This window comes from Hemiscyllium ocellatum, chromosome 17, assembly GCF_020745735.1.
Source record: "Hemiscyllium ocellatum isolate sHemOce1 chromosome 17, sHemOce1.pat.X.cur, whole genome shotgun sequence".
Taxonomy (NCBI): Eukaryota; Metazoa; Chordata; class Chondrichthyes; order Orectolobiformes; family Hemiscylliidae; genus Hemiscyllium; species Hemiscyllium ocellatum.
Window position 1 is genome coordinate 20,748,418 of NC_083417.1, and position 27,157 is coordinate 20,775,574.

Genomic DNA, 27,157 nt, shown 5'->3' on the forward strand with positions numbered 1-27,157 from the left:
TGAAAGAAGACGAACCTCAAAGAGTCGAACATCTGCTGGGACTCGATCACCGACGGAAATGCACACAGTGTCACCCAATACAAGCTCCTTTGCTAGCAAATGCTCCAGCTTACCTTCACGAATACTGAAATTGGGGAGACAGACAGACTAACGTCATTCTTTGAGCTATAAAGGCATAAACACCATAAAAACAAATTGCTTTTGATTACCATTCTTTTGAAAGATTATCATCAACAACTTTGATGCATCTAGTTCTGGCTTGTGGCCAGAAGTGCATCAGAAGCACGATTTACACAGTCGCATGGAGTTACAGCCATGATTTAATGGAGTTACAGAGTTACATTCTGGCAGCTCCTAGAAATGTCCTGTCCTCTGTGTCAGAGGGAGGATTGCTCCCACACACAGTCATAGAGATGTACAGTATGGAAACAGACCCTTTGGTCCAACCCGTCCATGCCGACCAGATATCCCAACCCAATCTAATCCCACCTGCCAGCACCCAGCCCATATCCCTCCAAACCCTTCCTATTCATATCCCCATCCAAATGTCTCTTAAATGTTGCAATTGTACCAGCCTCCACCACTTCCTCTGGCAGCTCATTCCATACATGTACCACTCTATGTGCGAAATATTCATGAAATATTCGAAGGTACAGTGGTACCTACCAGTTACATTCTGGAGGTATCAGTTTGCCTAGCTCTTGCAGAGACTTTTCAGATCGATACTCCTGAGAAAATAAACAGTCACTAGACAACACAAAATTTTAAAGTAATTGATTTTACAAAAGTTTTTACTGAACTTACAGCAAAAATAGCTTACCTGCACAAAAGCAACTGTGACAACGATTATTATAGCCTATAAAATGAATGAAATTAAGTTACTGAGTTGTACACAAAATACTTCCTGTTTCTCAAATGATAATAGAACAATTTTTTTTCAACGTGGTAGTTATAGAGTCATGGATTCACTGATTTGTACAGAATGCAAGCAGGCCCTTCGGTCCAACTTGTCCATGCCAACCAGATAGCCGAAATTAATCTAGTCCCATTTGCCAGCACTTGGTCCTTATCCCTCTAAACCCTTCCTATTCATTTACCCATCCAGATGCCTTTTAAATGTTGTAATTGCACCAGCCTCCACCACTTCCTCTGGCAGCTCATTCCATACACACACTACCTCTGTATGAAAAAGTTGCCCCTTGGGTTCCTTTTGAAACTTTCCCCTCTCACCTTAAACCTATGCTTTCTAGTTTTGGACTGCCCTACTCTGGGGAAAACACCTTGGCTATTCACCATATCCCTGACCCTCACAATTTTATAAACATCTCTAAGGTCACCCCTCAGCCTCCAACACTTAAAAATCAACAGTCAGACAGGTGACAGCTGAATAATGCTGAGTTAGCCCAATGGAAGGACACAATCTGCTAAGAACCCTCTTCATTTGCTTCTTCATGTTACTGAAGCCCTCTTCGATGATGCTGAGACATTGGCAAAGGAGGAAGATAAGGAAAAGAAAAAGACCACAACCCAAATCATAAGCGCTTGTTGCTATTTTCCACAAGTTTAGAGAAGTAAAATGCTTCAGGTAAATATTTAGATCAGGCTGACACATAGCAATGCTGAGGCTGCCAAAACCTGCCAACGAAAGAGGAGGGAGCAGTCAGTTCCTGAAGTGAATTGGTTTTCAGTGGAACTCCTCCTCAGTGCTACCCCCATCCCTTCAAGAAAGAAATCTTTGTTTTCTCAAGTGCCTGTCTTCACTGTAATCCCAGACAACACATTCCAGACTTAACCACTCACTTTGTGAAAATGTTTCTCGCGTCGCTTGTACCAATTACTTTTTGTTTCAATAAGATCCGGAGGGAAGCTTTGACTGGACTTTAATGCATTTCTTGAGAGACAAATGATACACTATTTGTATGCACACATAAGAATATAACTAACATAATTCCACCATAATGTTTATAAACAAAAGGCTTGAACAGAAGAAAAGAAACAGACAGTAAAACACATATTACAAAACTGGCATCTTAAAGAAAATGTAAAATATGTAGATATCACATTTAATTTACAAATTGTGAAAGTTCGAAATACATTCTAAGAATAATTTATGGATGGAAAACAAAGGTAATGCCTGCAACAATAAAACCAAATAGTTTATTTTACAATTTCAACTCCTACACTATCACTGAAATGATTTATCTCCAAAAACATAATTACATTGTAATAAACTGTAAAAGGTAGTAGCCAAGTAGCAACTCGTCCTTTCTCCTTTTAGTATATTTATTCCTTTGTATATATTGTCTACTTCTGTAAACAAGTACATCCTTAAAAAAAAATTGCTCTGGCTAAATTAAGTTGATATTCAACTTGTCACACAGCTGAAAATGTCACATTGCATACAGAATGGCCTCGATGGATTTTCACCCGCATGGGGGAAATCAGTCCCAAAGGAATTCTAAATCGACATGAGTATTGGGAGCAACTTGGTTAGTCTAAACATTTGGTATGTAACCTGCAGACAGATTTATCCCTGAAATATTAACTTCTCGTTTCTTCTCCAGTATACATGATGATGTATTAACTGTACTTTTCCAGCATTTCTGGGAAAATCACTCCTGTAAGTAGATCTGCTCTTATTTACATTGTGAAGTTGACTCACACAGACCAATATCTATTTATGACGAAGTGTGAGCCAGCAGATGTAACAATGTACTATCTTAATATAGGAACTGGTCATAGAACCTTTTTGTATTAGCCCTTCTCAAGTGTGACACTCAAGCTCTCAATAGACAGACCATTTACACACTAATGAGGTGAGGCCAGAATTGAAACAATGAATTGCTTTATTTCTCAGGATACGAGCAAAGACAAGAGCAATATTTCTCATCAAACTCACTTAATTCAATCTGCATAACATGGTTCTATGTAAAAATACAAAATAGTGAATGTACTATGCTTCCCCACATCAGATGGTCACCACGTTGGTTCATATACTAATAAAACACAGAAAGAGGACAATTGGCCCATTGTGTCAATGCCAGTTTTTTTGGCACAGTTACCACTTACTCCCAACTCCCTGCCCTCTCCCTGCAACTCTGTAAATGTTTCTTCTTGAAGAATTTATATAATTTCCATTTGGAAGTTATGATATATCCTGCTTCCACTACCTCCTCAGTCTGCAAATTCCTGATCACAAGAACTCACTGCATTTGAAAAAAAAATACTTTCAGACTTCCTGTTCTTAAAAAGCAAATAAGTTTGGTCTGTGTTTTCCCACTCGGGCCTGTATTCTAATCTTTTGGATCCTGATAAAATTCTGATCCTGATAATATGTGAACATTTATACATACCAATGTTATGCTCACTGCATCTTCAATCTCTTTAGTGATGAGACTAATAACAGCTGAGGCCAAAAGCAACAGAATAAGGGGATTCTTGAACTAGGATTGAAAACAAAAATTAGCAAGTGTACCGAATATAGGACATATCACAATAAATCTAAGACTTGAATAAACTTGTCACCATTTGTGTATAATTATTCATGTAGAACAATTATGTGTCTGGATAGGATTAATGCAGCTGTAAAAGTTGACATCAAATTGTTTGTTTTTTTAATACACTAAGCTTTCAGTTTATCTTGTGACACATACTTTAATGAACAAAGCATCCATGACCATATTAGATAAGCAAAACTTCATGACTTAAGAGAGGAAAATGCATTGTATAATATTGGTTCAAAGGGCCAAGGACATTTGAAATAGGATTGAAATCTTAGTTAAACAGACAAATGTTAACAGTACAAGGAGGAATAAGCTTCAATAACTGATATTGTCCGACGTCTTTATAACTGTGCTTACCAAAGTACACAAACACATCAGTTAACAGATTATTTAACACATGACAAATAGTGCTTAAAGTTAATTAACTTTTATCTCGACATAATACCTTTCCTACGTTTTGTAGCAACAAATTTACACAACTCTAAAAAATTTGATTCATCCATGAAGGTTGCCAATTGCTGACCAACTGCATTTTTGTTGGAAATACAGATATTTTAAAGCAGTGGTTCTCCCGGATGACATTATTTGCATAAAAAGTAAAAAAAAATCTCAATAATCAAAAACTGCTTAGCTTTTGAAGAAATTAAAAATCTTATGAGCAACAACCCTAAATGAATCCAAATATCTCTGTCACACCAACATTTCCTCTTGAGCATAACTGCAAGGGACTAATATTGTCAGGCTTATCCCTATCCCATTTAAACTCTCATTTGATTTCACTTAGGATGCAACCAGATAAATTCACAGACAAAAAAAAACTGCAGATGCTGGAATCTAAGGTAGACAAGCAGGAGGCTGGGAGAACACAGCAAGCCTGGCAGCTTCAGGAGGTGGAGAAGTCAATGTTTCAGGTGTAACTCTTCTTCAGAACTCATGAAGAAGGGTTACACCCGAAATGTTAACTTCTCCACTTCCTGATGCTGCCTGGCTTGTTGCATTCTTCCAGCCTCCTGCTTGTCTACCAGATCATTTCAAGCAGTTGTAGCTCTTGGCATCCTGGAGTTCCCCTTTGGTCCCTTCCTGCCCTCCCCCCCATCACCTGTGGACCCTTTGCCAAAATCATACAAGGACATGGGACTGAGTTTCCACCCAGCACCCCATCCTCACCAAAGGTGGGCAGGTGTGAAAACTGATGGTGGCTAATTCAAGGAAAAGTCACTGCTGAGTGATCGTTTCCCACCCAGTTCACAATCATGACTCTATTTGACCTGACATCAGGATCCTATCTCAAAATCCAAACGTCCTGCTCCAGAATTAATCTCCCACCTGCATTCTGATTATGCATTATACCTCATCACCATCTTAAGAATTCCACCACTTATGAGCTGCCAGATTTATTGTGTAACATTCACAATGAATCACAATTTTCTTCAATCAGACAGTGGAAAAATCAAAGCCATGCTTTTAGTCAGCTATAAGTTTTGTCCTCCACACTGACTGCATTCCCACCCTGACCAGATTGTTTCAACTTTGGTATCCAAATTTCTAAAGCTGTGTTGCTGACTTTATTTTCTCTCCAATGTCTAAAACTGCCTTTGCTTTACTGTTACAACATTTTCCACCTCAGCCCACCAGTTTCCAATACTGTGATACATAACTTTGGTTCCTCCACAAGTGATGATTGCAATACTCCCCGACTAGACTTTCACCTTGGTCTGTTGAGGGTCTTATCACTCCCTTTCCTTTGTACCCTTACCGGCCTTACAGCAAATCACCGTGAACTCCATGTTAGCATCTTGTTTCTTCCAAGTGCATTGACAGCCATCCTTCAGCCATCCAGACACTATGCTTTCAAATTACCTTCTTGAGCACCTCTGCCTCTTTTTTCAAGAACCTTCTTAAGAAATACCTCTTTGCTGATGCTTTTCTCTGCCCAATATCCCAATTCTTAGCCAATTATCCATTTTCTTGCTCAGAGAAGCTGCGGATACCAGCATCAAACAGCCATGAAAGCCGTAGTCTCCTGAGGCCCCACTGCTCAGTCATGTTGAGGAATCTGATCCTGAGTCCGTATACACTGTGCTAGGAATATCTCTTCCAACAAGCTGGAGCCCTGAGTCCACCTCCTCTGTCCTGTGAGCAATATATGAATACGGGTTGCTGCTAATATCGCTGCTGCTGCAGTTCCTTAGTAGAGGTCCATGCTTTGGATATTCTCCAGCAAAGATTGACAGTAGAGAAATTCAAAATAGGGAAATGACCTTCCAAAATTGGAAATCACTCATGAAATAGTGTATCAGGCTCTAAACATAAGGAATGACAGCACAAACGTTTAGTGTGGACTGACCCCTGGCCATACATTTTCACCGGTTAAAGGCTTTCAAGTTTCTTATTTTCATTGAGCAATGTCTTGCTGCTTTCATCTCACCTGGTGAACTCTAGCAATCTCCACACAGTTTGAAAACCTGTTTGCTGGCAGTCAAAGCCAGAATCTTGGGTTAAATCCATAACTGCTTGACAATTTTCACATTCAGTGTACTTACTCAACATCTCCGTGGTGGTTCCCTGCTTGCCTCCAAACGCTACACAGTCAAACCTGGAAGTGAGAGGAATCATGTCGGATTCCTGACCCACAGGCACTTTGAGAGTTTAAACCCAAACCCAAACCCACCCTCCCTTGGTGATTAAAGATTTGCCCTAAGAATCTGAAAAATGTCAAACTGCATTTTGCAATATCTAACTGTTTAAGGGGGAGTTACAATGAACTCAAGATCAAAGCTGTAGACCACAAAGTAAACTTGCTTTCTTGATTTTGTTGCATCTGTATTATCATTTCAGAATTTACACGACATTCACATACATGCTCAGCATTACCTGGCCAAGGTACTTTTTCCAAATTGGTTCAGGTTGAGCCACTTCAAAATCATTCCATCCATACAGGAGGCGACGTTCCTGCACATCGACTGCTGTGAGGCCATTCTGTAAGTCAGCCTAACATTAAAACCAAGGATTCATTTTAAAATCACCAATGACACGATCCTCTCCAAAAGTAAAGGTACTTCATTAAAATTGCATTCTGTGCATCTTTCTGAATTCGGCTGTTTAAAACAAAATGTTCCTTTTAGCAATTTCTTTTGTTATCATTCTGACCTTTTAACAGAGTCACTTTCAACATTTGAATGACTGAAGCATTAAGTTAAAAATCACACAACACCAGGTTATGGTCCAACTTGACATCTCCAAATCATGAAGCATTAAGGTTCGCTAGAAACATTGAAGCCAAAAGGCATCGGGACAATCTTTCTACTGGTTGATGTTATGCCAAACACAAAGGAAGATTGCTGAGGTTGTTGTACAGGAATTATCTAAACCCTAGGACATTGCTGCAGCTGCTTCTCAGGGTAGGGAACACCACCACTGCACCATAAGAACCTGATCCTCAGGCCAGTATCCCAGGCATAGCCATTTTCAGTTGCTTCATCCTTCTATCTATAAAAATCAGAAGTGTGAATACTCACCGATGTTTGCACAGTGTTCAGTGCCATTCACAACTCCTCAGATAAGGAAACAAACACTGCTGGTCTGCAGCAACATTCCAATTCCATTCAGCTGATAAGTCACAAATAACATTCATTCTACAACGTGCTAGCAACAACCAATACCAACAAACAAAGTCTAACCACCTTTCCATTGAATTAGCAGGTTGAATTAACCATCAGCATCTTGGTTATCACCACTGACCAGAAAAACAATTGAACCAGGATATAAATGTGACTACAAGAGCCAAGTCAGAGGTTAGATATTTTCCAAAGCCATTCCACCATCTACAATGCAGAAGTGGTACAGAATAATCTTCAATTGTCTGTACAAGTTTAATCCCATCATAAGGAGCTCAACAGTATCTAGGACAAAGCAACTTGCTTGATTGCCACGTCAAGCATCAGTTCATTCCAACATTCACTCGTCCCACCATGAGCTCTTCAGTGTACATCATCTACAAGTTGCTCTGCAGCAAGTCACCAACATCTCCAAACTCACAACCTGTATTATCCGAAAGATCAAGGGCAGCAGGCACATGGGAAAACTATTACCCCAAAGTCACACACCATCATTCTTTCATTATCAGTGGTCAAAATCCTGTAAGGTCTTCCCTGTCTTATTGCTCAGACAGCATTAGCTCAAGTCAGCAGCTCACCAGCACCTTCAGAGGCAGATAGGAATTGGCAATAAATACTGATCATGCAAGTGACACTTTGAATGAATGAAAATAAAGCATCACTGTAATTGAATATAATTATAGGGAAATTGGGTTTTGCTTAACTGGCTAAAGAACAAGTCAAACCATCCATCTGTTATGTAATGAAAAGACAACAATGTGGATATACTAGATGCTGAAAGCAACCAATGTCAGAATCATTAACACAGTCTATATGGAAAGAAGCACCAAGGAACCATTCATAACAGAAACAGAGAAAGCATTTATGGCATAAATCTGATGCAACCAAAATATTACATATATACAAGATTAATTTAAACAGAAATTTAATTTTTTGCTTCAATTGCCTTGTTATTTAACTGTTTTTTTTTAAAGTACAAGCTTTCCTCTCACTTTAGAATGGTAGGAGTAACATTAAAATAGAAACTGTATTGGTTAGCTCCTGAAAAATGGAAAACTATTTCCATGTACAAAAACAGAAGTTCCTGAAAAGCTCAGCAAGTCAGGCAGCACCTGTGAAGAGAAATCAGAGTTAATGTTTTGGGTCTGGTGACTCTTCCTCCAAATCGTGTACCTGACTTCTGCTGATATTACGGAAACCACCAAGATAAAAACTGCATTAAAAGCCTCTTGGCCAATTATCAATGTGTTACACAAGTTACACATATACAAATATGAGTCTTAATTCCTGATGTGCACTTCCTTGCGAAAACTGGTCTTGGTTGAGAAGGGTAGATGCTCCTCTACATTATCCTTAGCTGTTCCAACATCTCAAATAGCAGCTGCCACCAGTGTTTAATTGCCAAAAATAAAATGAAGGATAAGTAGCCATAAGGTATGGCTTTTCTCTACTGCTTACTACATCATCCATGTGCAATATTTTCCACCTGTGACATGTGATTATCACCTTTAGAGGAGGAACCAGTTGTCAGTGAAAGCAAGACAGGCTTTGGCAGGTCACGCATTAAATGTTATTGAAACCAGAGGACCATTTTGGTCTATGCAATATAGGCTTGCATGTAATTTAAGCAATATCTGGTAGGAAAATTTGCAAACAATATCGCCATTGAAAATAGACCTTCAAGTCAAATATCAATGCTTAAACGTATCCGTAGCAACCATTTCAACCTTGAGTTTCCAATTTGAAATAAGGAATGTGAACACACAAGCAACAAATTTACATAATAAAAGTGCCCTTGGCAAATTGTTCACATAACATTTCAACCAGGTGACAATACTATTCCTTCAGAACATCAAAATGTCGTGCATTCTTAGTTACATCAAAATATATTCTCACCTGAAGATCGCTTACTAGCTCATCCAGGTACCGTGTGCTAGCTTCTTTGGAAGATACAGGCACAATTGGTTCTTTTTTGCTATTAACTTTTAGTTCCTGGAGCTCCCCATTCTCCTGTTGAATGAGAAAAATTCAATTATGATTAATGTATATGTCAAATAATTTATAGCTCCACCATGTTTTTGCCTACTCTATATATATAGTGATCAAGTTATGAGAGGTGAACCAATTGATGTCCTTGTCACACTGCTTAATTGGTCTGTACAAGAGTTTGTATTAAAAAAGAGAGAGGATATTGCAAATTTCTTTATACAGATTGTACCCCCTATCCACCTAGCAGGGTTAGCCTGGGAGTTTTTTTGCAATTCCTTTCTCTAACATGCCCCTTCTTCTATTACCCCTCACAGACTTGCACAAATGTATTTCCCTTGTTGTGATTTCTGATGATAATCCTTGATGGGCTATTCCACCATGGGGTTTACTGCACGTGTACACATAATCGCAGAGTGCTGGTGACCACTCTCATTGTCTACCATCTTGAATCAATCTTGCAGCTTGGTTGGTCCAACGCATCTTTTCCTTTCTTTAATGGATTTCTCTTGTATCGTGTACACAGACATGGCCACTTTCCCAGCATACAAATACTACAGGAAGGATAGAAAGGGAGGCAAGAGAGGAGGGGAAGTGGCATTTTTGATAAGGGATAGTATTACAGCTGTGCTGAGGGAGGATATTCCTGGAAATACATCCAGGGAAGTTATTTGGGTGGAACTGAGAAATAAGAAAGGGATGATCACCTTACTGGGATTGTATTATAGCCCCCCAATAGTCAAAGGGAAATTGAGAAACAAACTTGTAAGGAGATCTCAGCTATCTGCAAGAATAATAGGGTGGTTATTGTAGGGGATTTTAACTTTCCAAACATAGACTGGGACTGCCATTGTGTTAAAGATTTAGATGGAGAGGAACTTGTTAAATGCATACAAGACAATTTTCTGATTCAGAATGTGGATGTACCTACTAGAGAAGGTGCAAACCTTGACCTACTCTTGGGAACTAAGGCAGGGCAGGTGACTGAGGCGTCAGTGGGGGAGCACCTTGGGGCCAGTGACCATAATTCTATTAGTTTCAAAATAGTGACAGAAAAGGATAGACCTAAAAGTTGAAGTTCTAAATTGGAGAAAGGCCAATTTTTGACGGTATTAGGCAAGAACTGTCGAAAGCTGATTGGAGGCAGATGTTCGCAGATAAAGGGATGGCTGGAAAATGGGAAGCCTTCAGAAATTAGATAACGAGAATCCAGAAAAAGTATTTTCCTGCCAGGGTGAAAGGAAGGGCTGGTAAGCATAGAGAATGCTGGGTGACTAAAGAAATTGAGCGTTTGGTTACGAAAAAGAAGGAAGCATATGTAAGGTATATACAGGATAGATTGAATGAATCCTTAGAAGAATATAAAGGAAGTAGGAATATACTTAAGAGGGAAATCAGGAGGGCAAAAAGGGGATATGAGATAGCTTTGGCAAATAGAATTAAGGAGAATCCAAATGGGTTTTTACAAATACATTAAGCACAAAAGGGTAACTAGGGAGAGAATAGGGCCCCTCAAAGATCAGCAAGGAGACCTTTGTGTGGAGCCACAGAAAATAGGGGAGATGCTAACTGAGTATTTTGCAGCAGTATTTGCTGTGGAAAAGGATATAGAATATATAGACTGTAGGGAAATAGATGGTGACATCTTGCAAAATGTCCAGATTATAGAGGAGGAAGTGCTGCATGTCTTGAAACAGGTAAAGGTGGATAAATCCCCAGGACCTTATCAGATGTACCCTAGAATCTGTGGGAAGCTATAGAAGCAATTGCTGGGCCTCTTGCTGAGATATTTGTATCATCGATAGTCACACTTGAGGTGCCGGAAGACTAGAGGTTGGCAAACATGGTGCCACTATTTTTAGAAGGACGGTAAGGACAAGCCAGGGAACTATAGACCGGTGAGCCTGACCTCAGTAGTGGGCAAATCGTTGGAGGGAATCCTGAGGGACAGGATGTACATGTATTTGGAAAGGCAAGGACTGATTAGGGATAGTCAACATTGCTTTGTGTGTGGGAAATCATGTCTCACAAACTTTATTGAGTTTTTTGAAGAAGTAACAAAGAGGATTGATGAGGGCAGAGCAGTAGATGTGATCTATATGGACTTCAGTAAGGCATTTGACAAGATTCCCCATGTGAGACTGATTAGCAAGGTTAGATCTCATTGGAATACAGGGAGAACTAGCCATTTTATTACAGAACTGGCTCAAAGGAAGAAGTCAGAGGGTGGTAGTGGAAGGTTGTTTTTCAGACTGGAGGCCTGTGACCAGCGGAGTGCCACAAGGAGCGGTGCTGGGTCCTCTACTTTTTATCATTTACATAAATGATTTAGATGCCAGCATAAGAGGTACAGTTAGTAAGTTTGCAGATGACACCAAAATTGAGGTATAGTGGACAGCGAAGAGGGTTATCTCAGATTACAACAGGATCTTGACCAGATGGGCCAATGGGCTGAGAAGTGGTAGATGGAGTTTAATTCAGATAAATGTGAGGTACTGCATTTTGGGAAAGCAAATCTTAGCAGGACTTATACACTTAATGGTAAGGTCCTAGGGAATGTTGCTGAACAAAGAGACCTTGGAGTGCAGGTTCATAGCTCCTTGAAAGTGGAGTCGCAGGTAGATAGGATAGTGGCGAAGGCGTTTGGTATGCTTTCCTTTATTGGTCAGAGTATTGAGTACAGAAGTTGGGATGTCATGTTGCGGCTATACAGGACATTGGTTAGGCCACTGTTGGAATATTGCGTGCAATTCTGGTCTCCTTTCTATCGGAAAGATGTTGTGAAACTTGAAAGGGTTCAGAAAAGATTTACAAGGATGTTGCCAGGGTTGGAGGATTTGAGCTATAGGGAGAGGATGAACAGGCTGGGGCTGTTTTCCCTGGAGCGTCAGAGGCTGAGGGGTGACCTTATAGAGGTTTACAAAATTATGAGTGGCATGGATAGGGTAAATGGGCAAAGTCTTTTCCCTGGGGTTGAGGAGTTCAGAACTAGAGGGCATAGGTTTAGGGTGAGAGGGTAAGAGATATAAAAGAGACTGAAGGGGCAACTTTTTCATATAGAGGGTGGCACGTGTATGCAATGAGCTGCCAGAGGATGTGGTGGAGGCTGGTACAATTGCAACATTTAAGAGGCATTTGGATGGGTATATGAATAGGAAGGGTTTGGAGGGATATGGACTAGGTGCTGGCAGGTGGGACTATATTGGGTTGGGATATCTGGTCAGCATGGACGGGTTGGACCAAAGGGTCTGTTTCCATGCTGTACATCTCTATGACTCTATGATGTGCTACGGCAAAGTTGACAAGGCACACAGGGCGCTCCTGGGGGAAAGATGCAAGCAAAATGGAGCGCAGAGGTCATACTCTGGAGTTGTGGAACTCAATATTGAATCCCAGAAGACATAAAGTACCACAGCAGAGAGTGAGATATTTTTCTTCTGCCTTGTGCTGAGCTTCATTGGAACAGCGAGGAGGTTAATTAAAATGGTAAGCAACTGGAAGGTTGGGGTTTTTCCTTCAGACAGAGTGCCAATGTTAAGGAGACCACATTGTGAACAGCAAATGTAGAACACAACATAAAAACTAGGAACAGGAGGAGGCAGTTCCGATCCTCGAGTCTGCTCCAACAACTGATCATGACTGATCTCATTACAGCCTCAACTCCACTTTCCTATCACTCTTCATAATCCCTTCAGCCATTGCTGATTCAAAATCTGTATATCTCCTTAAGTTTATTCCATGTTCTAGCATCTACTGCACTCTGGGGTAGCGAATCCATAGCTTTACGATCCTTTGAGAGAAAGTCAGAAGTCACATGATACCAGGTCATAGTCCAACAGATTTATTTGAGATCACAAGCTTTCGAAGCACTGCCCCTTCATCAGGTGAAGTAATTAATTATTCTTAATTATCTGGAACTATCTTGCCATTATCTCTCTGCCTATATATTCTGTGCCTATGTATCTCTCTCCACTTTGTCTGATGACGAATCCTCTGAAAGCCTGCGATTTCAAATAAACCTGTTGGACTACAACCTCATGATGCGTGACTTCTGACTCTGTCCACCCCAGTCCAACATCGTTACCTCCATATCTTGGCTACCTTTGACAGAAGTAATTTCTCTTCAACTCTTGTTTTCAAGCTGCTACCTCTTATCCCAAAACTAGAAGACTAGGTTGAAAGTTGTATGCATAAAATTCTGCTTCACTTGGAAGGTGTTTGGGGCCTTAGACATTAAAGAGGGAGGAGGTGAATGGACTACAGATACACCTTTTGGAATTGCATGGGAAGGTACCATGGGGGCCTGAGGAAATATTCAAAGTATTGGAGAAGTGGGCCAGAAGGTGGTCCCTGCGGAAAGCTGACAGTGGAGAAGTGGGAAAGATGTGATTAGTTGTGCCATCCTGCTCGAGACAATGGGAATGATGGAGGATAAGCCTTTGAAATGTGGAGACTAGTGATGGAAAGTTAGGACAAGGGGTGCACTATCAGTGTTCTGGGAGGGAGGAGATAAGATGATGGCAGAAGTGCAGGAAATGAGTTAGATACAGTTCAGAATCCTGTCAACCACTGTGGATGAGAATCCTTGGTTAAGGAAAAATGGAGGTTTTCTATGAACTAAAAACAATAACTCTGTCTTTGGCTCTTCCACACCAGTTGGCACCTCCTTAGCTCTGTTGCTAAGGATTTGCAAACCATCCATTTCCACTACATAGCAGTTTATTGGCATTGTTTACCAGCTCTGAGGATAACTTAGTGCCAACTAACTACACAATTGCTTGGACATGGTTGGCAACTGTTTCAGCACTGGTCTTCTTTTCCCACCACACAGTGTAATCTAATGCCAAGTCTGTTCTTAACCTTCTTCAGCCATCCTTATGATCATTCACACTCATGCTGCCAGTCAAGGTCTTTGCGTAATAATTGTACTTTGGCAATTAACATCTCACCAGAAATAATCATTCCTGCATTGTGACGAAGCCTAAACCAATGCAGGAGTGTGCTGCTCTTTTGTTCCCTTCCTGTTTACAGACAGTCATAATGTTCTCCCTTTCACTGCCAGATAAAATCTTAAAACAGCAATAGGATCAGATCTTTCAGTCATATAACCCAATATTATATGACTCACACAGCACCTGTAATGATGGATGTATACTTATTCTTTTTTCAATAATTCAATCGTTGGCTGCATTGATAATGACACATGTTTACACTTTGCTGGTCTCTTTGATGACATTTCAAACAGTTACTCTATTTTAAATGCTGGGAAATCTCATTTCCTGCTTATTTAAATTCTTTCTTGGCTCTTCAATGCTGGGAAAAGTGTTTTCAGGTGACCAATGATGAGAAGACTGGTTCATGTCAAATTGCTTAACTGCCAAGAAGTCTTCCTTCCTGCACTATAAAATGTTTCATCTTCGAAAAACGGAAGTAGTATGGCTGCCAGACCACACAGTGCTGGATTAAGCAGGTACAACTCACATATATATTAATTAGACTGAATACGCTGGATCAGTTGTAGCAGGCTGATTCACTTTTCTGGTGATAGTGGTGTAGGTTTCACGTTCTCCTCTAGGCACCCTCAACTTTCAGTGATGAAGTTTTCTGGTGGATTTTTAACTGACATCTGTAACCATAAAGTGTGACGGATAAAGAGTGACAGAGAGAGAGAGAGTGACAGAAAGAGACAGACAGAGAGTGAGATACGGTGACAGCGACAGAGAAAGAGATGATCCCTCTGAAAGTATTGTAGATTCAATCAGTAGAGTAATACAGGCCTCACTGGGCTCACATTTTCAGCAGGGGTCACACATAAAATAAAATGGGTGCTCAGCCTACCACCATAACACCTACCCTTAACAGGTAGCAGGGTAGCAGAGGCTGAAATCAATAGCATGACTACAACATGTCACTACATAATTAAATGTTAATTTTGAGTTTGGTTTAACCCACTATGGATCTCTGGTGATGCTGTAAGTGACAGCCAATCAGAATAACCAATATCTTCAGAGAATGGGACATTCCCTCTGTTCACTAAGTTACCCCATCTGTGACAAGGCTCTGGGCGGGCTTGTTCTGAGCTGCCGAATGGTCACAAATTCTCTTTCCAGAATTGGGGGTAAATGGGTAAGAAGAGCTGTCCATGCACCCCCCCCCCAAAATGTCTTTGTCCACCAATTCCATTCAAGCAGCTTGAATTTCCTTCAAATTGCTAATGCACTCCCCATGACTCCATATTCTTGAAAGCAGTCTCTGAATTTACAAGGAATAGGCTGTGGAATGCATTCCCCATGACGTTACTGTCCATACTGTAATCAGTTTACAATTGGTCTCAGCTTCCAATGTGCTCCAGTCTCACCATTCTGCTGAATAGTAACTTTGAGTGTTTCCTGCTTTTCACAGTTCTGGAGAGTTTCTTGAATCCACCATCAGTGATAAAGTCTGTTCTGATGATGACTCAATCCCCTGGTCATGCGTGGGAGGATCTCCCAAAAACCAGCGAAGGCTGCATCATGTGTCTCTTCAACTCAAGGCCCCTTCAACCAAAGCTAAGCAGCCTTTTTAATCTGTTTATTATCACATAGAACTATTGTCTGTCTGAGAAAGTCATTGATTTGTAGGGAGGTTTGTAATCTGATCTCAAAATGATCTCCTTTGGGAATACCATCTGGGACAACTATAACAGGGGAATATTCCTCTCCTTAATTTCCAGTACAAAGTGGCCCACAGAAAGAAAATAGTGTTTAGTCAATAGTTCTTTTGATTATTTGTCAAGTCAAAAATTTTTAAAAAATTTAAATTATGATGTGTCATTCTTTCAGCTATTAACTCTGATGTTCAATCATATTTTTAAACAGTTATCAGTCTTAATGGTGATCGCAACTAGATCTTTTGCACAGGAACGTAAAACCCCATTAACTTTGCATTCAAGTAGGAATGCCAAGTAGATATCTGGGGTCTCAAACCTTGGAAGTGAGTGGACGGCTTATTGCATAACCATTCACAAACTGATATCTACAACAGCTTCCTGGGATTTTGGGAGATTCCACAGCCTATTCCTTGTAAACTCAAAAACTGCTTCCAAGAATATGGAGTCATAAAAGAAAAAAAATTGCAGAAACCTGCAAGACAAAGGGACTTGGGAGCACTTGTGCTTGAAACACAGAAAGTTAGCACACAGGTAATCAGGAAAGCTAATGGAATGTCAGCCCTTATTTCAAAGGGCTTGGAGTATAAGAGCTGGTAAGTCTTACTACAAACTTTACAAGGTGAGACTACATCTAGAGAACGGTGAGCAATTTTGATCTCTTTGTTGAAGGAAAGATATCATTTCATTGGCAGCATTTCAGAGAAGGTTCACCAGGATGATTCCCCAGTATGGAAGGACTGTCCTATGAACAAAGGCTAAAAAGTTTGGGAATTCTACTCAGTAGAGTTTAGAAGAATGAAAGGTGATTTCATTAAAACATCTAGGATTCTTCAGGGACTTGACAGGGTAAGTGCTGTGAGGATGCTTCCCCTCACGGGACCCGAGGACATAGTCTCTGAATAAAGGGGTGCCAACGTAAGACTGAGATGAGGAAGAATGTCTTCCCTCAGAGAGTTGAGAGGCTTTGCAACTCCTTGCCACAGAGAGCTGGGTGGGGGGGGTGGGGGGGGAGTGTCCTTGTGTATATTTAAGGCTGAGATAGATAGGATTCTTGATTCTGGATATGGAAAATGCTGCATCAGCCATGATCCTATTGAATGATAGTACAGACTTGATGGGCCAAACTGCCTACTCCTGTTCCTATTTCTTATGGTCTTATAATCTAAAAACTACCCTGAACCTTCTTCTTAGCACATCAATGTAAACCTTCCTTTGATCTCTACCAACCAAATGACCAAAATTTATTTTCAGGCAGATTGAAAAACAGGTCACAGGAGCCTTTTCATTGACAGCAAATTTAATCTACAGTTACAAAATACAATGCTCTTCTAAACTTTACCACTATAATTGTCTTATTTAATTCTGGGCCCTATGCTTCCCTGAATGCTATGCTTACTTTAAGCATGTATTGCAGCATTTTAGGGGTTTCTATCACATTCCCCTCAAGCTCCTTGACAAACGTATATGTGCAGAAGTTTCTCCTTATACCTTAAGTCCTGGATTTCTCTGCCTTGGGATCGCAAAACATTTTTTCAAAACCTTGGAATGTCTTCCCTGCCCACAGCATGTAAAGAAATAAATTTCTTCCCCTCATTGATCACAGTTAGAAAACTAATTGCTGTAATATCAACGGTTACAATTATGTTCAAGAAAAGTGAAAAAGTATTCTTTTATTCATTGGATGTGAGTCACGCAATGCCATTAAGGAGTTACAGAATTTTGACCAAGCAACAGCAAGTGAACTCTGATATTGTTCCAAATTAGGAAAGTGTGTGTGACTTGGAGAGAAAATGGCAGGTTGGTGTTCTCAATCATTGCCATCCCTGTTCTCTAAGGTGTAGAGGTCACAGTTTTGGAAAGTGCTGTCAAAGAATTCATGGCAATGTGCTGTGTACCTTCTAAGGCAGTCCCTCAGGATAGAGGATGGTTTGTTTCCACTTGGTTTTAATAGATTGTGAGAAGGCTGCTAAGTGGAAAAATGTGGAGCTGGAAAAGCATAGCAGGTCAGGCAGCATCCGAGGAATTCCTTTTCCAGCGCCACACTTTTCAACTCTAACACTCCAGCATCTGCAGTCCTTACTTTCTCCCAGAAGGCAGCGAGGTCCATGTGCCATCTACAGAATTTGCCACGTGTGAGGTAAATAGTGCTTGGAGACTTGGGTGCATGAGGTGCTACTGGGCGGCTTAAATGATCTCTCCAAAGCCTCAAATGCACTTCTGCACAAACTGGTGCAGGTGCTTGACTACTTCAAGGATGACACACCAAAAGCATACCATCTGTCCTCCTGGCATCTTCCACTGTGACTAAACAGTTTCTTTGGGACTCTGTTGTCTGGCAGAACTTGTTTTGAATGATCCGTGACTTGATGGTGGATTTGTTGGCTTTTAAAAGAATGCTGCTGTTGGCTTCCATTCCTTGCCACTGGATTTAGACAGCTTTATGAAGGCACCACTGCAGGTACCTATCCAGTGCTTTGAGATGCCTGTAATAGGTTTTAAAGTCTCTAAAGCATTTTGACTGCTGCCTAGCACGCCAATATCTTAGTGTTAGCTTTGAGATCCTGCCCCTCAAACAAATACTCTTTTCCTTTCTCGGCTGAAGGCAGAGTTGGAGGCAGTGATGAAATTTGTTGTTTATACCTGCCTGAGGATGCAAAATATTCCTCCTGGGGGAGGAATTGCTCTTTTGAGATTTCTTTCAAAGGTTACTTCATTTTATCTCATTTATTAAGCAGTGTAAATACATAGTAACGATGTCTTGCATAGGGAATATTTGGACTCATCGAAACAAATGTATTCACCAGCACCGTAATTAATTAGCAGCCTTTCATTAAAGTAAAAGCACAACACAAGGAAAATATAAACTTCAAGGATGATACAGCATTTAAACCAAACATCATGCACAAGTTAATAAACATTATTTTCAAAAACTTGATACACACTCCTACATAAAAAAAGCCATCATCCTTGTCCAATAGCTACCCCTCAAGCAAAATAACATGATCAATATCATACTGCTGATTTTGTAAGCTTGTTACATGCAAGCCACATTTCCTGCAATACAACAGGACTACACACCATATATTTGTTTAATGGGCTGTAAAAGTGGTTTCGGGGTTACATTTAATATACCAATAAGACAGAAAGTGACACAATGTCACACAACCTTACTCTGATTTGCAGCCATGTGACGAGATCTAAACCAAGAATTATATTTCCTCAGTAAAGGCAGTGTTTTCCTTACCTCAACAGCAGCATCTCTCTACTGATACAGAGCCAGCATCGCTGATTACATCCATAAACATCCCTCACCCACTCTTGTTAAAGATAAAAATGGCAATTGACCCGATGTGAAACAGGGATTCATTTTACCTGTGACAGAACTAATAAGCTGGTCCTCAGAGATGGCACCAGCACCAAAACCCAACAGATCTGTAACAATCTACAAAGCAGTTGAACATTAAGTACACCGTCTGCTCTCTGTGGATGAGAGTGTAGAAGAATTGGGGAAAAGTTCAATCTTAAGTTGCTGGCAACACTTTTTTTGAATTCACTCATGGAATGTGGGTATCACTGGCTGGCCAACATTTATTGCTCCTCTCTAGTTGCCCTTGAAAAGATAGTGGTGAGCTCCCTCCTTGAACAGCTGCAATCCATGTGCTGAAGGTTGACCCTCGATGGAGGGAATTTCAGGATTCTGACATAGCAACAGTGAAGGAATGGTGATATATTTCCAAGACAGGACTATGAGTATCTTGGAGGGGAACTTGTAGATGGTGGTGTTTCCAGATAACTGCTGTCCTTGTCCTTTTAGGTGGAAGTGGTTGTGCATTTGGAAGGTGCTGTCTAAGGATCTTTGATGAATTTCTGCAGTGCATCTTGTAAATAGTATACACTAATGCTATGGAGTGTCGGTGGTGGAGGGAGTGGATGCGTGTACGTTCGATGCCAATTAAGCGGGCTGCTTTGTCCTGGATGTTGTGGGGCTGCACTCATCTCGGCTACTGGGGAATATTCCATTATACGCCATGCTTGTACCTCGTAAATAGTGGACAGGCTTTGGGGAGCTGGAAGGTGAGTTACTATTCCTAGCCTCTGACCTGATTATGTGGTGATTCCAGTTGAGTTTCTGGTCAATGGTAACCCCCAATGGGTTTCAGTGATAGTAACATTAGAGAATATCAAGGGGTGGTGGTTAGATTGTCTCTTGGATTGGAGATGATCATTGTCTGACATTTACGTGGCACAAACATGACTTTCCACTTGGCCACCCAAGCCTGGATATTGTTCAGATCTTGTTGCAACTACCCATTGTTGAAGAGACTAAATTGCTCATTACACTGATGGTAAGGTTTTATTTTCAGCGTAATCTTCAGCGTCACATCAGTACCAGATGTCTTTGAGAGGTCAAAGGCAAGTATCTTGAAGGATGGAGTTAGATGTCACATAGGTGATGTCCTGATCCATGGATATGCACATACAGAACATGGCACTTCAGTGTGAAATGTGCAAATGCCAGTAGGACTTATACTCAACTACAAATCTGAATTCTCAAAGCAGACTATCACAATCAATGAGCATATTGTGGACATTTCACATATCAGAGTTGGTCCACAGAAGATATGGTCCACTAAGGAGTTTCCAGCTCCTCAGAATATGACTGAGCTCCAAATATACAGAGGTATTGCAAACAATGTTGGAAAGGTTCTTCCCAACTTCCTGTTGTCAATAAGCCACTTTGTTGGCTGTTACAATTAAGACAATGCATGGTGACAGGAAGAACAACACAAGTCCTTTAAGAGCATCAAGTAAATGTTGCAATCACCTGCTATTTCAGCTCACTATGACCCAGAGCAATCCACTATAATTGCTACAAATGAATCTTCTATTTGACTAGAAGCTTCGAGGCATCAGACATGAACAGATAGAAAGTGTAGATCTAGTGACCTACACATTACATTCACTAAACCAGACTGACCATAGGTAGGCATTGACAGAGAAAGAAATGGATCTTGATCAGAAGGGCCAAATGGGCTCAGAAGGGGCAGATGGAGTTTAATTCAGATAAATATGAGGTCCTGCATTTTGGGAAAGCAAATCTTAGCAGGACTTATACACTCAATGGTAAGGTCCTAGGGAGTGTTGTTGAACAAAGAGACCTTGGAATGCAGGTTCATAACTCCTTGAAAGTGGAGTCGCAGGTAGATAGGATAGTGACGAAGGCGTTTGGTATGCTTTCCTTTATTGGTCAGAATACTGAGTACAGGAGTTGGGATGTCATGTTGTGGCTATACAGGACATTGGTTAGGCCACTGTTGGAATATTGCATACAATTCTGGTCTCCTTCCTATCGAAAAGATGTTGTGAAACTTGAAAGTGTTCAGAAAAGATTTACAAGGATGTTGCCAGGGTTGAAGGATCTGAGCTATAGGGAGAGGCTGAACAGGCTGGCGCTGTTTTCCCTAGAATGTTGGAGGCCGAGGGGTGACCTTATAGAGGTTAACAAAATTATGAGGGGCATGGATAGGGTAAATAGGCAAAGTCTTTTGCCTGGAGTGGGGAGTCCAGAACTAAAGGGCATAGATTTGTTGGGGGGGGGGGGGGGGGGCAGGAAAGAGATATAAAAGAGACCTAAGGGGCAACTCTTCCATGCAGAGGGTGGTACGTGTATGGAATGAGCTGCCAGAGGATGTGGTGGAGGCTAGTACAATTGCAATTTAAGAGGCATTTGGATGGGTATATGAATAGGAAGGGTTTGGAGGGATATGGACTGGGTACTGGCTGGTGGGACTGGATTGGGTTGGGATATCTGGTTGGCATGGACAGGTTGGACCAAAGGGTCTGTTTCCGTGCTGTACATCTCTGTGACTCTATGACTGTGACTTGGGCTTGTGAAAAAGCAGTAAATGTTATTCTTGATTTTCACTTTAAAATCGGTGCAGACCACCTTGGTGGCATCTTTGTAACACTCTTAAATTCTAAACATGTAGTAAAAGAACCTTTGCAAGTACAATAATCAGTCCAAGGATGATGCTAATATGTGCCAAGAAATCAGCAGACTACCGCTGAAGCTTGTCTCATATCCCTGTGGCAAGGATTGAACATGAAGATGTTGTTTTCATTGAAGAGGTGGAAATCTTTACATTGAAAGCAACACCATCTGCAACTCAGCGATTGAAGGAAATCAGACTAAGAATGCACATAGGTTGGCCAATACTGTGTCAAAAGATGGTCAGCATACATGTGACATAACCCTATTCTCAGACACTGTAATCAGAGGTGACACCCTAACGTAGTGGATGATTTACTCATTTATAATGAAAGATTGGTCTTTCTGAGAGTCTAGAGATTTAATATACCTCAACTATTGCAGCAAGGACATCTGAAAATGACAAAATGTCGAACTAAGTTGAAATATTCTGTTTGGTGGCTAGCTATCTCAAAATCATAGAAGGAGATGCCATCAAGCTGTCTTACATGAGTAATTCACCGTTCAGAGTCAAGTGAACCAATAATTTCATCTTCCTTTATACTGGGGCCAGAGAAAGAAATGGATCTTGAACAGAGGTAAGATAGAGTAGACCACTTCTCCAGATGCACGGAGGCAAACGTCTGAAATAATGATTACACTGCTGCAGGAGATGTTTGAAACACATGGAAAGTCGAACCATGCAACTTAGTTTACCAATGGGCTCATCAAGATACCCTCAAGACAATGGGTAGCTGGAGAAGGATGACATTTAACTTGCACTTCTGAGTAATCATTCAGCTTCATTCCAAAATAATGTAGCTCCGCATGGGAAGAAGCATGAGCTCAAGTTCCTTCACTCCCACATACCCTCACACTGTGTGTCTAAGATGATGTCTTTAAAAAAAGTATAGGAGTAAGATACTATACAAAAGAAAAATAAAGACCCGCAGATACTGGAAATCAGAAACAAAACAGAACTGCTGGGGAAAAAAAAACCACAGCAGGTCTGGCAGCATCTGTGGAGAGAAAACAGTGTTAACATTTCAGCCCCAGTGACCCTTCAATAACGAGAGTCAGTCTAGTCTTGAGATCAACCTCACTGTGGAAAATATGGTGCAGCAGTCACCACATTCACAGTTCTTCCTCAGTCAAACTGAAAATGGTATGATGCAACTGAAGAGACATGCACCAGTGTCTATACAGAAGCAATCTTCTACACAGTTAAACAGACCAGATACTCTGCATTCGTCAAGAGATGCAAATGACAGCCTGATAGCTGCCCAGCAGAGTCAAAGGGCTCACATAGAGGACTTGAATTCTCAGACTCCTTCAAAGGAGTAAAGAACAATTCTTATAGATGAGGAATCCACCACAGTGGTTGAGCCTGTAAAATAATAAGGTGAAATTAGAGACTTTGCAGGATAGGGAGATGTAGTGTCAGGGGTTAAATTTGACTGTGATATATATATATAAAATATATATATATCACAGGGCATCATGCAATGTCACATTATCTTGCTCTCTCTCATAGCTTTGTGGCAACATAAAGATACATTATGATAATTCTTAAAGTTATATCTTTTCTTACCTCAGCAGACTCTAAATATTCTTTAGCAGAGCAATGAGAGCATAGATATCAAGTAAAATTATTGTGATGTCCTCTGATTATGAAAGACTTTATGTAATTGCATTTTTAAAAAATGGATTACTTCATTAGAAGTGAATTAAAGGATTACAGAAAGAAATGCATTTCAATATAATAATTTTCTAAATGGAGCTCATCACATTATGTTATCACCTTTCATAATTCCTTTTACTACTGTTCAACGCTGAGCATAAATTTAACTATGTTTCCTGGAAGAATATAATTTAGCAATTGATGAAGTGGGTGTACATTAATAAAGTAGTTACTTATTGAAAGAGCATTGCCAAATTCCCATAATTGCTACACATCAAGCTTCACTCTTCAGCCCCTTGCTCAAATAGTTCTAATGTGACACAAGGTCCTCAGAGGTAGCTACATCACTCGGTTGCCTTATGTAATTCTGGCAGCCAGTTAATGTCAGTACAGGGATTTATAAAAGAGTCTCTGAAAAATTATTAAATAAAGGAAAAAAATGGCAAGAAAAGTGGTTTCTCCAGCTTGGTCTCACCCAATGAACAATGAGTTATGGAGTAGAGGAAATTGTTGTAAGTGGCAAGAACTGCATTTAAATTTATTTCTTAGAAAGGGAGGCACTATTGATATTGATTTAAATTTGCAAACCCAATTTCATGCAAATGAGTCTTAAATGTCTGATTCCTGTCTGGGATCATTGGTTCATTGTTACTGGCCTGCTTTCTTTCCTCAGGCAGTTTTGCTAGCATCTTTGAGAGATATAATTAATTGTAAAATCAAAGTTTTGCATTTAAATGTTTTTCTTGTACTAATTCAACCAAAAAAAGGGCAAAGAGACATGTAAACAGACTGACAGACCAGATGCTTCCACTTGCTTGTCACCCTGTAGGAATCACTGGTGAAACTTAATGCAGGGAGATAACAGAATATGGGAACTTTACCATACATATAAGCATTTAAATGTGAGTGAGAAATTGAGTTTTCTATTATTATATGCATTGTACTGATTAAACTATTTTGTTTATTTTATTTTTGCCTCTTAGTGATTACTAAGAGGCAAAATTAAGGGCTACGGGGAGAATGCTGGTAAGTGGAGTTGAAATGCCCATCAGCCATGATTGAATGGCGGAGTGGACTCGATGGGCCGAATGGCCTTACTTCCACTCCTATGTCTTATGGTCTTACTCATCAGTTCTCAGGTTGACCTATTAACAAGTTGATAATTTTGGGATGTTACAACTGGGCATAAGCATTAGAAGAACGTAAATGCCAGATAAACTCCTGTATAACTCTAGTATGGTGTGTCAATACCTGAGCATAAAGAATACAGTTTTACCCTGTAGTAGCTGACTAATTTACTTTGAACATTAAGTAGAAAAAGAGACCATATCATATCAATAATATTTTAAATGTTAGAAAGCTTCAGAGGAACCTACATTATTACTTTAGACTTAAATCTTCATAAAGCTGGAAGCTGTTTGAAACTCCTTTAGTCATTGTACGTTACAGATAGACCGAAGGGCAAATCTTTCATTGCCCAAAAATAAAAACAAAATATGTCCATTTGGCTCAATCATTATTTCAACCATACTGTGAATCCAGCTGAAATGTTATGTGCATGTATTGGAGCAGGGATTCTAGCATAAAGGTCTGACAACTAGGTAAGCATTTGGTGCTAGTTATTGTGAAAGTTACAAAGCAATAAATTAGCCATGTTAAAGTGGTTTAGAAACACATAGGTTCATTGAGAATAATAAAGAAACACGGTTCTGTATACTTTTGAGACAACGAGAAAGGCTTGAGATCAGCAACTTTTGAACTTACTTTCAATAGATCTTTTTTCAGTACTTCGGTTGGATTAACTAAAACAAAAGCACAGGTCATGAGCTGGAAAAGCAGCTGCCAAATTTTTGTCTCTCTCGCAAATCGCACACTGAGGAGTCCATTCGGCCCGTCCTGCCTATGCTGGCTCGTTGAAAGAACGAACACCTGGGCTCCCCATCCTCGCCCACGTCCCAACCCAACAAGTTCTTTTTAAAAAGTCTCCCATTTAAATAAGCAACCACAAGTATTGAGAAATTGCAGTGCTGTAAGATTTGATGAACTGTGCAGCACTAGCAATGCAAAACAAAAACCAACTAGCCTGTTTAAAGATATTGACTTGGTAAAGGCAGATTGGCGACAATGTAGCTTTGTTTTCTGAAATGGCTGGGAGGTCAGTGGCCCGATGCATACCCAGGTCTGACACTGGGAGTAAGGGTAAGGCATCCCACCAGAAGCACTCACCTTGCCGTGCAAGTCACTGTCCTGCAGCAGTTGATATTTCCTCCTGGAGAAGGCGATGGAAAGTTTCTGGAACAATTTGGGAAATCGCGATTGTTTCATGCTTTCACCCCGCACTGCCCTCCTCAGAGACACATGTAAAACAAGTACTTGTTTGGAGAGTGGCGGTGGCTGTCAGTGAGCTGTCTGACAGCACTACAGCGAATGAAGCGGAGAGTCGAGTTAAACATTAAAAAAAAGTTGCTGTAAATGCTTTCACCTCCTCCCTCCTACAGGCAGGTAACTAACACGCCTGTCCCAGCACCCAAACCCAGCTCCTGCAAGCGACAAGGTGATCATTCTGCTTTAGGCTTATTGCCACGTATCTGTCTTTATATTGAGCAACAGGCCGCACCTTTTTTTTCGCTTCGACTTTTTTAAAAGAAGACATTGAGTCGTTAAAGGTGTTGCTGGTGCCCCAGGGTCACTGACAGGTATTACAACTCTACAAGTCCGAACTGGCACCGTCAATCACCTTCTCCCCTCATTCCCTTCCTCACTGACCTACACTGGCCCTTATCAGTGAATAATTTGCTTTGCAAATTCCCATCCTTGTCCTCAGGCCCCTCTATGAGATTGTCCCTCACAATCTTGCAGCACCTACAACTCTCCAAGAACTCTGCAACTTTCGCTGAAGCTATGCATCACTAATTTCCTTTCCCCCAGTGCTAGTCAACTTTCTAACCCCAACATCTGGAATCACCCTCGCCAGAGATCTCCTCCTTTAAGAGATTCCTTCAAGTTTAACATTTCGACAAAGCTTTTAGTCACCTGTGGTCCCACCAGTCTGCTCCATTATCAATACCATGCCTGGTCTTTGGCCTCAAATGTTTGTTTTTGTTTCAATGTCAATATTTGTCCGATTTGAGTACTTTGACATTTTATTACATAAAAAGACACCAATTTAAGTGACTAACAACAGGGGGTGTGCATAAAACACACCAGATGGCCTCCTTCTTTAGAGACCGCAATTTCCCTTCCCAAGTGGTTAAAGATGCCCTCCAATGCATCTCGTCCACATCCCGCACCTCCGCCCTCAGACCCCACCCCTCCAACCATAACAAGGACAGAACGCCCCTGGTGCTCACCTTCCACCCTACAAACCTTCACATAAACCAAATCATCCGCCAACATTTCCGCCACCTCCAAAAAGACCCCACCACCAGGGATATATTTCCCTCCCCACCCCTTTCTGCCTTCCGCAAAGACCGTTCCCTCCGTGACTACCTGGTCAGGTCCACGCCCCCCTACAACCCACCCTCCCATCCTGGCACCTTCCCCTGCCACCGCAGGAACTGTAAAACCTGTGCCCACACCTCCTCCCTCACCTCTATCCAAGGCCCTAAAGGAGCCTTCCACATCCATCAAAGTTTTACCTGCACATCCACCAATATCATTTATTGTATCCGTTGCTCCCGATGCGGTCTCTTCTACATTGGGGAGGCTGGGCGCCTCCTAGCAGAGCGCTTTAGGGAACATCTCCGGGACACC

The 27,157-nt window shown here is 40.9% G+C and overlaps 1 protein-coding gene across 1 annotated transcript in view; it reads right to left on the minus strand.

Moving 5' to 3' along the window:
- The window catches only part of LOC132823658 (calcium-transporting ATPase type 2C member 2-like), an 85,706-nt gene extending 59,896 nt beyond the window's left edge, over positions 1-25,810 (minus strand). Inside the window, exons 1-7 of the mRNA XM_060837608.1 lie at positions 25,631-25,810; positions 9,017-9,130; positions 6,378-6,494; positions 3,354-3,443; positions 821-856; positions 667-728; positions 16-124 (exon numbers count right to left, since the gene is read on the minus strand). Coding sequence (XP_060693591.1) covers positions 16-124; positions 667-728; positions 821-856; positions 3,354-3,443; positions 6,378-6,494; positions 9,017-9,130; positions 25,631-25,729 — 627 coding nt within the window. The 5' untranslated portion in view covers positions 25,730-25,810. The remainder of the gene's footprint in view (positions 1-15; positions 125-666; positions 729-820; positions 857-3,353; positions 3,444-6,377; positions 6,495-9,016; positions 9,131-25,630) is intronic.
- Between the last annotated feature and the right edge of the window lie 1,347 nt (positions 25,811-27,157).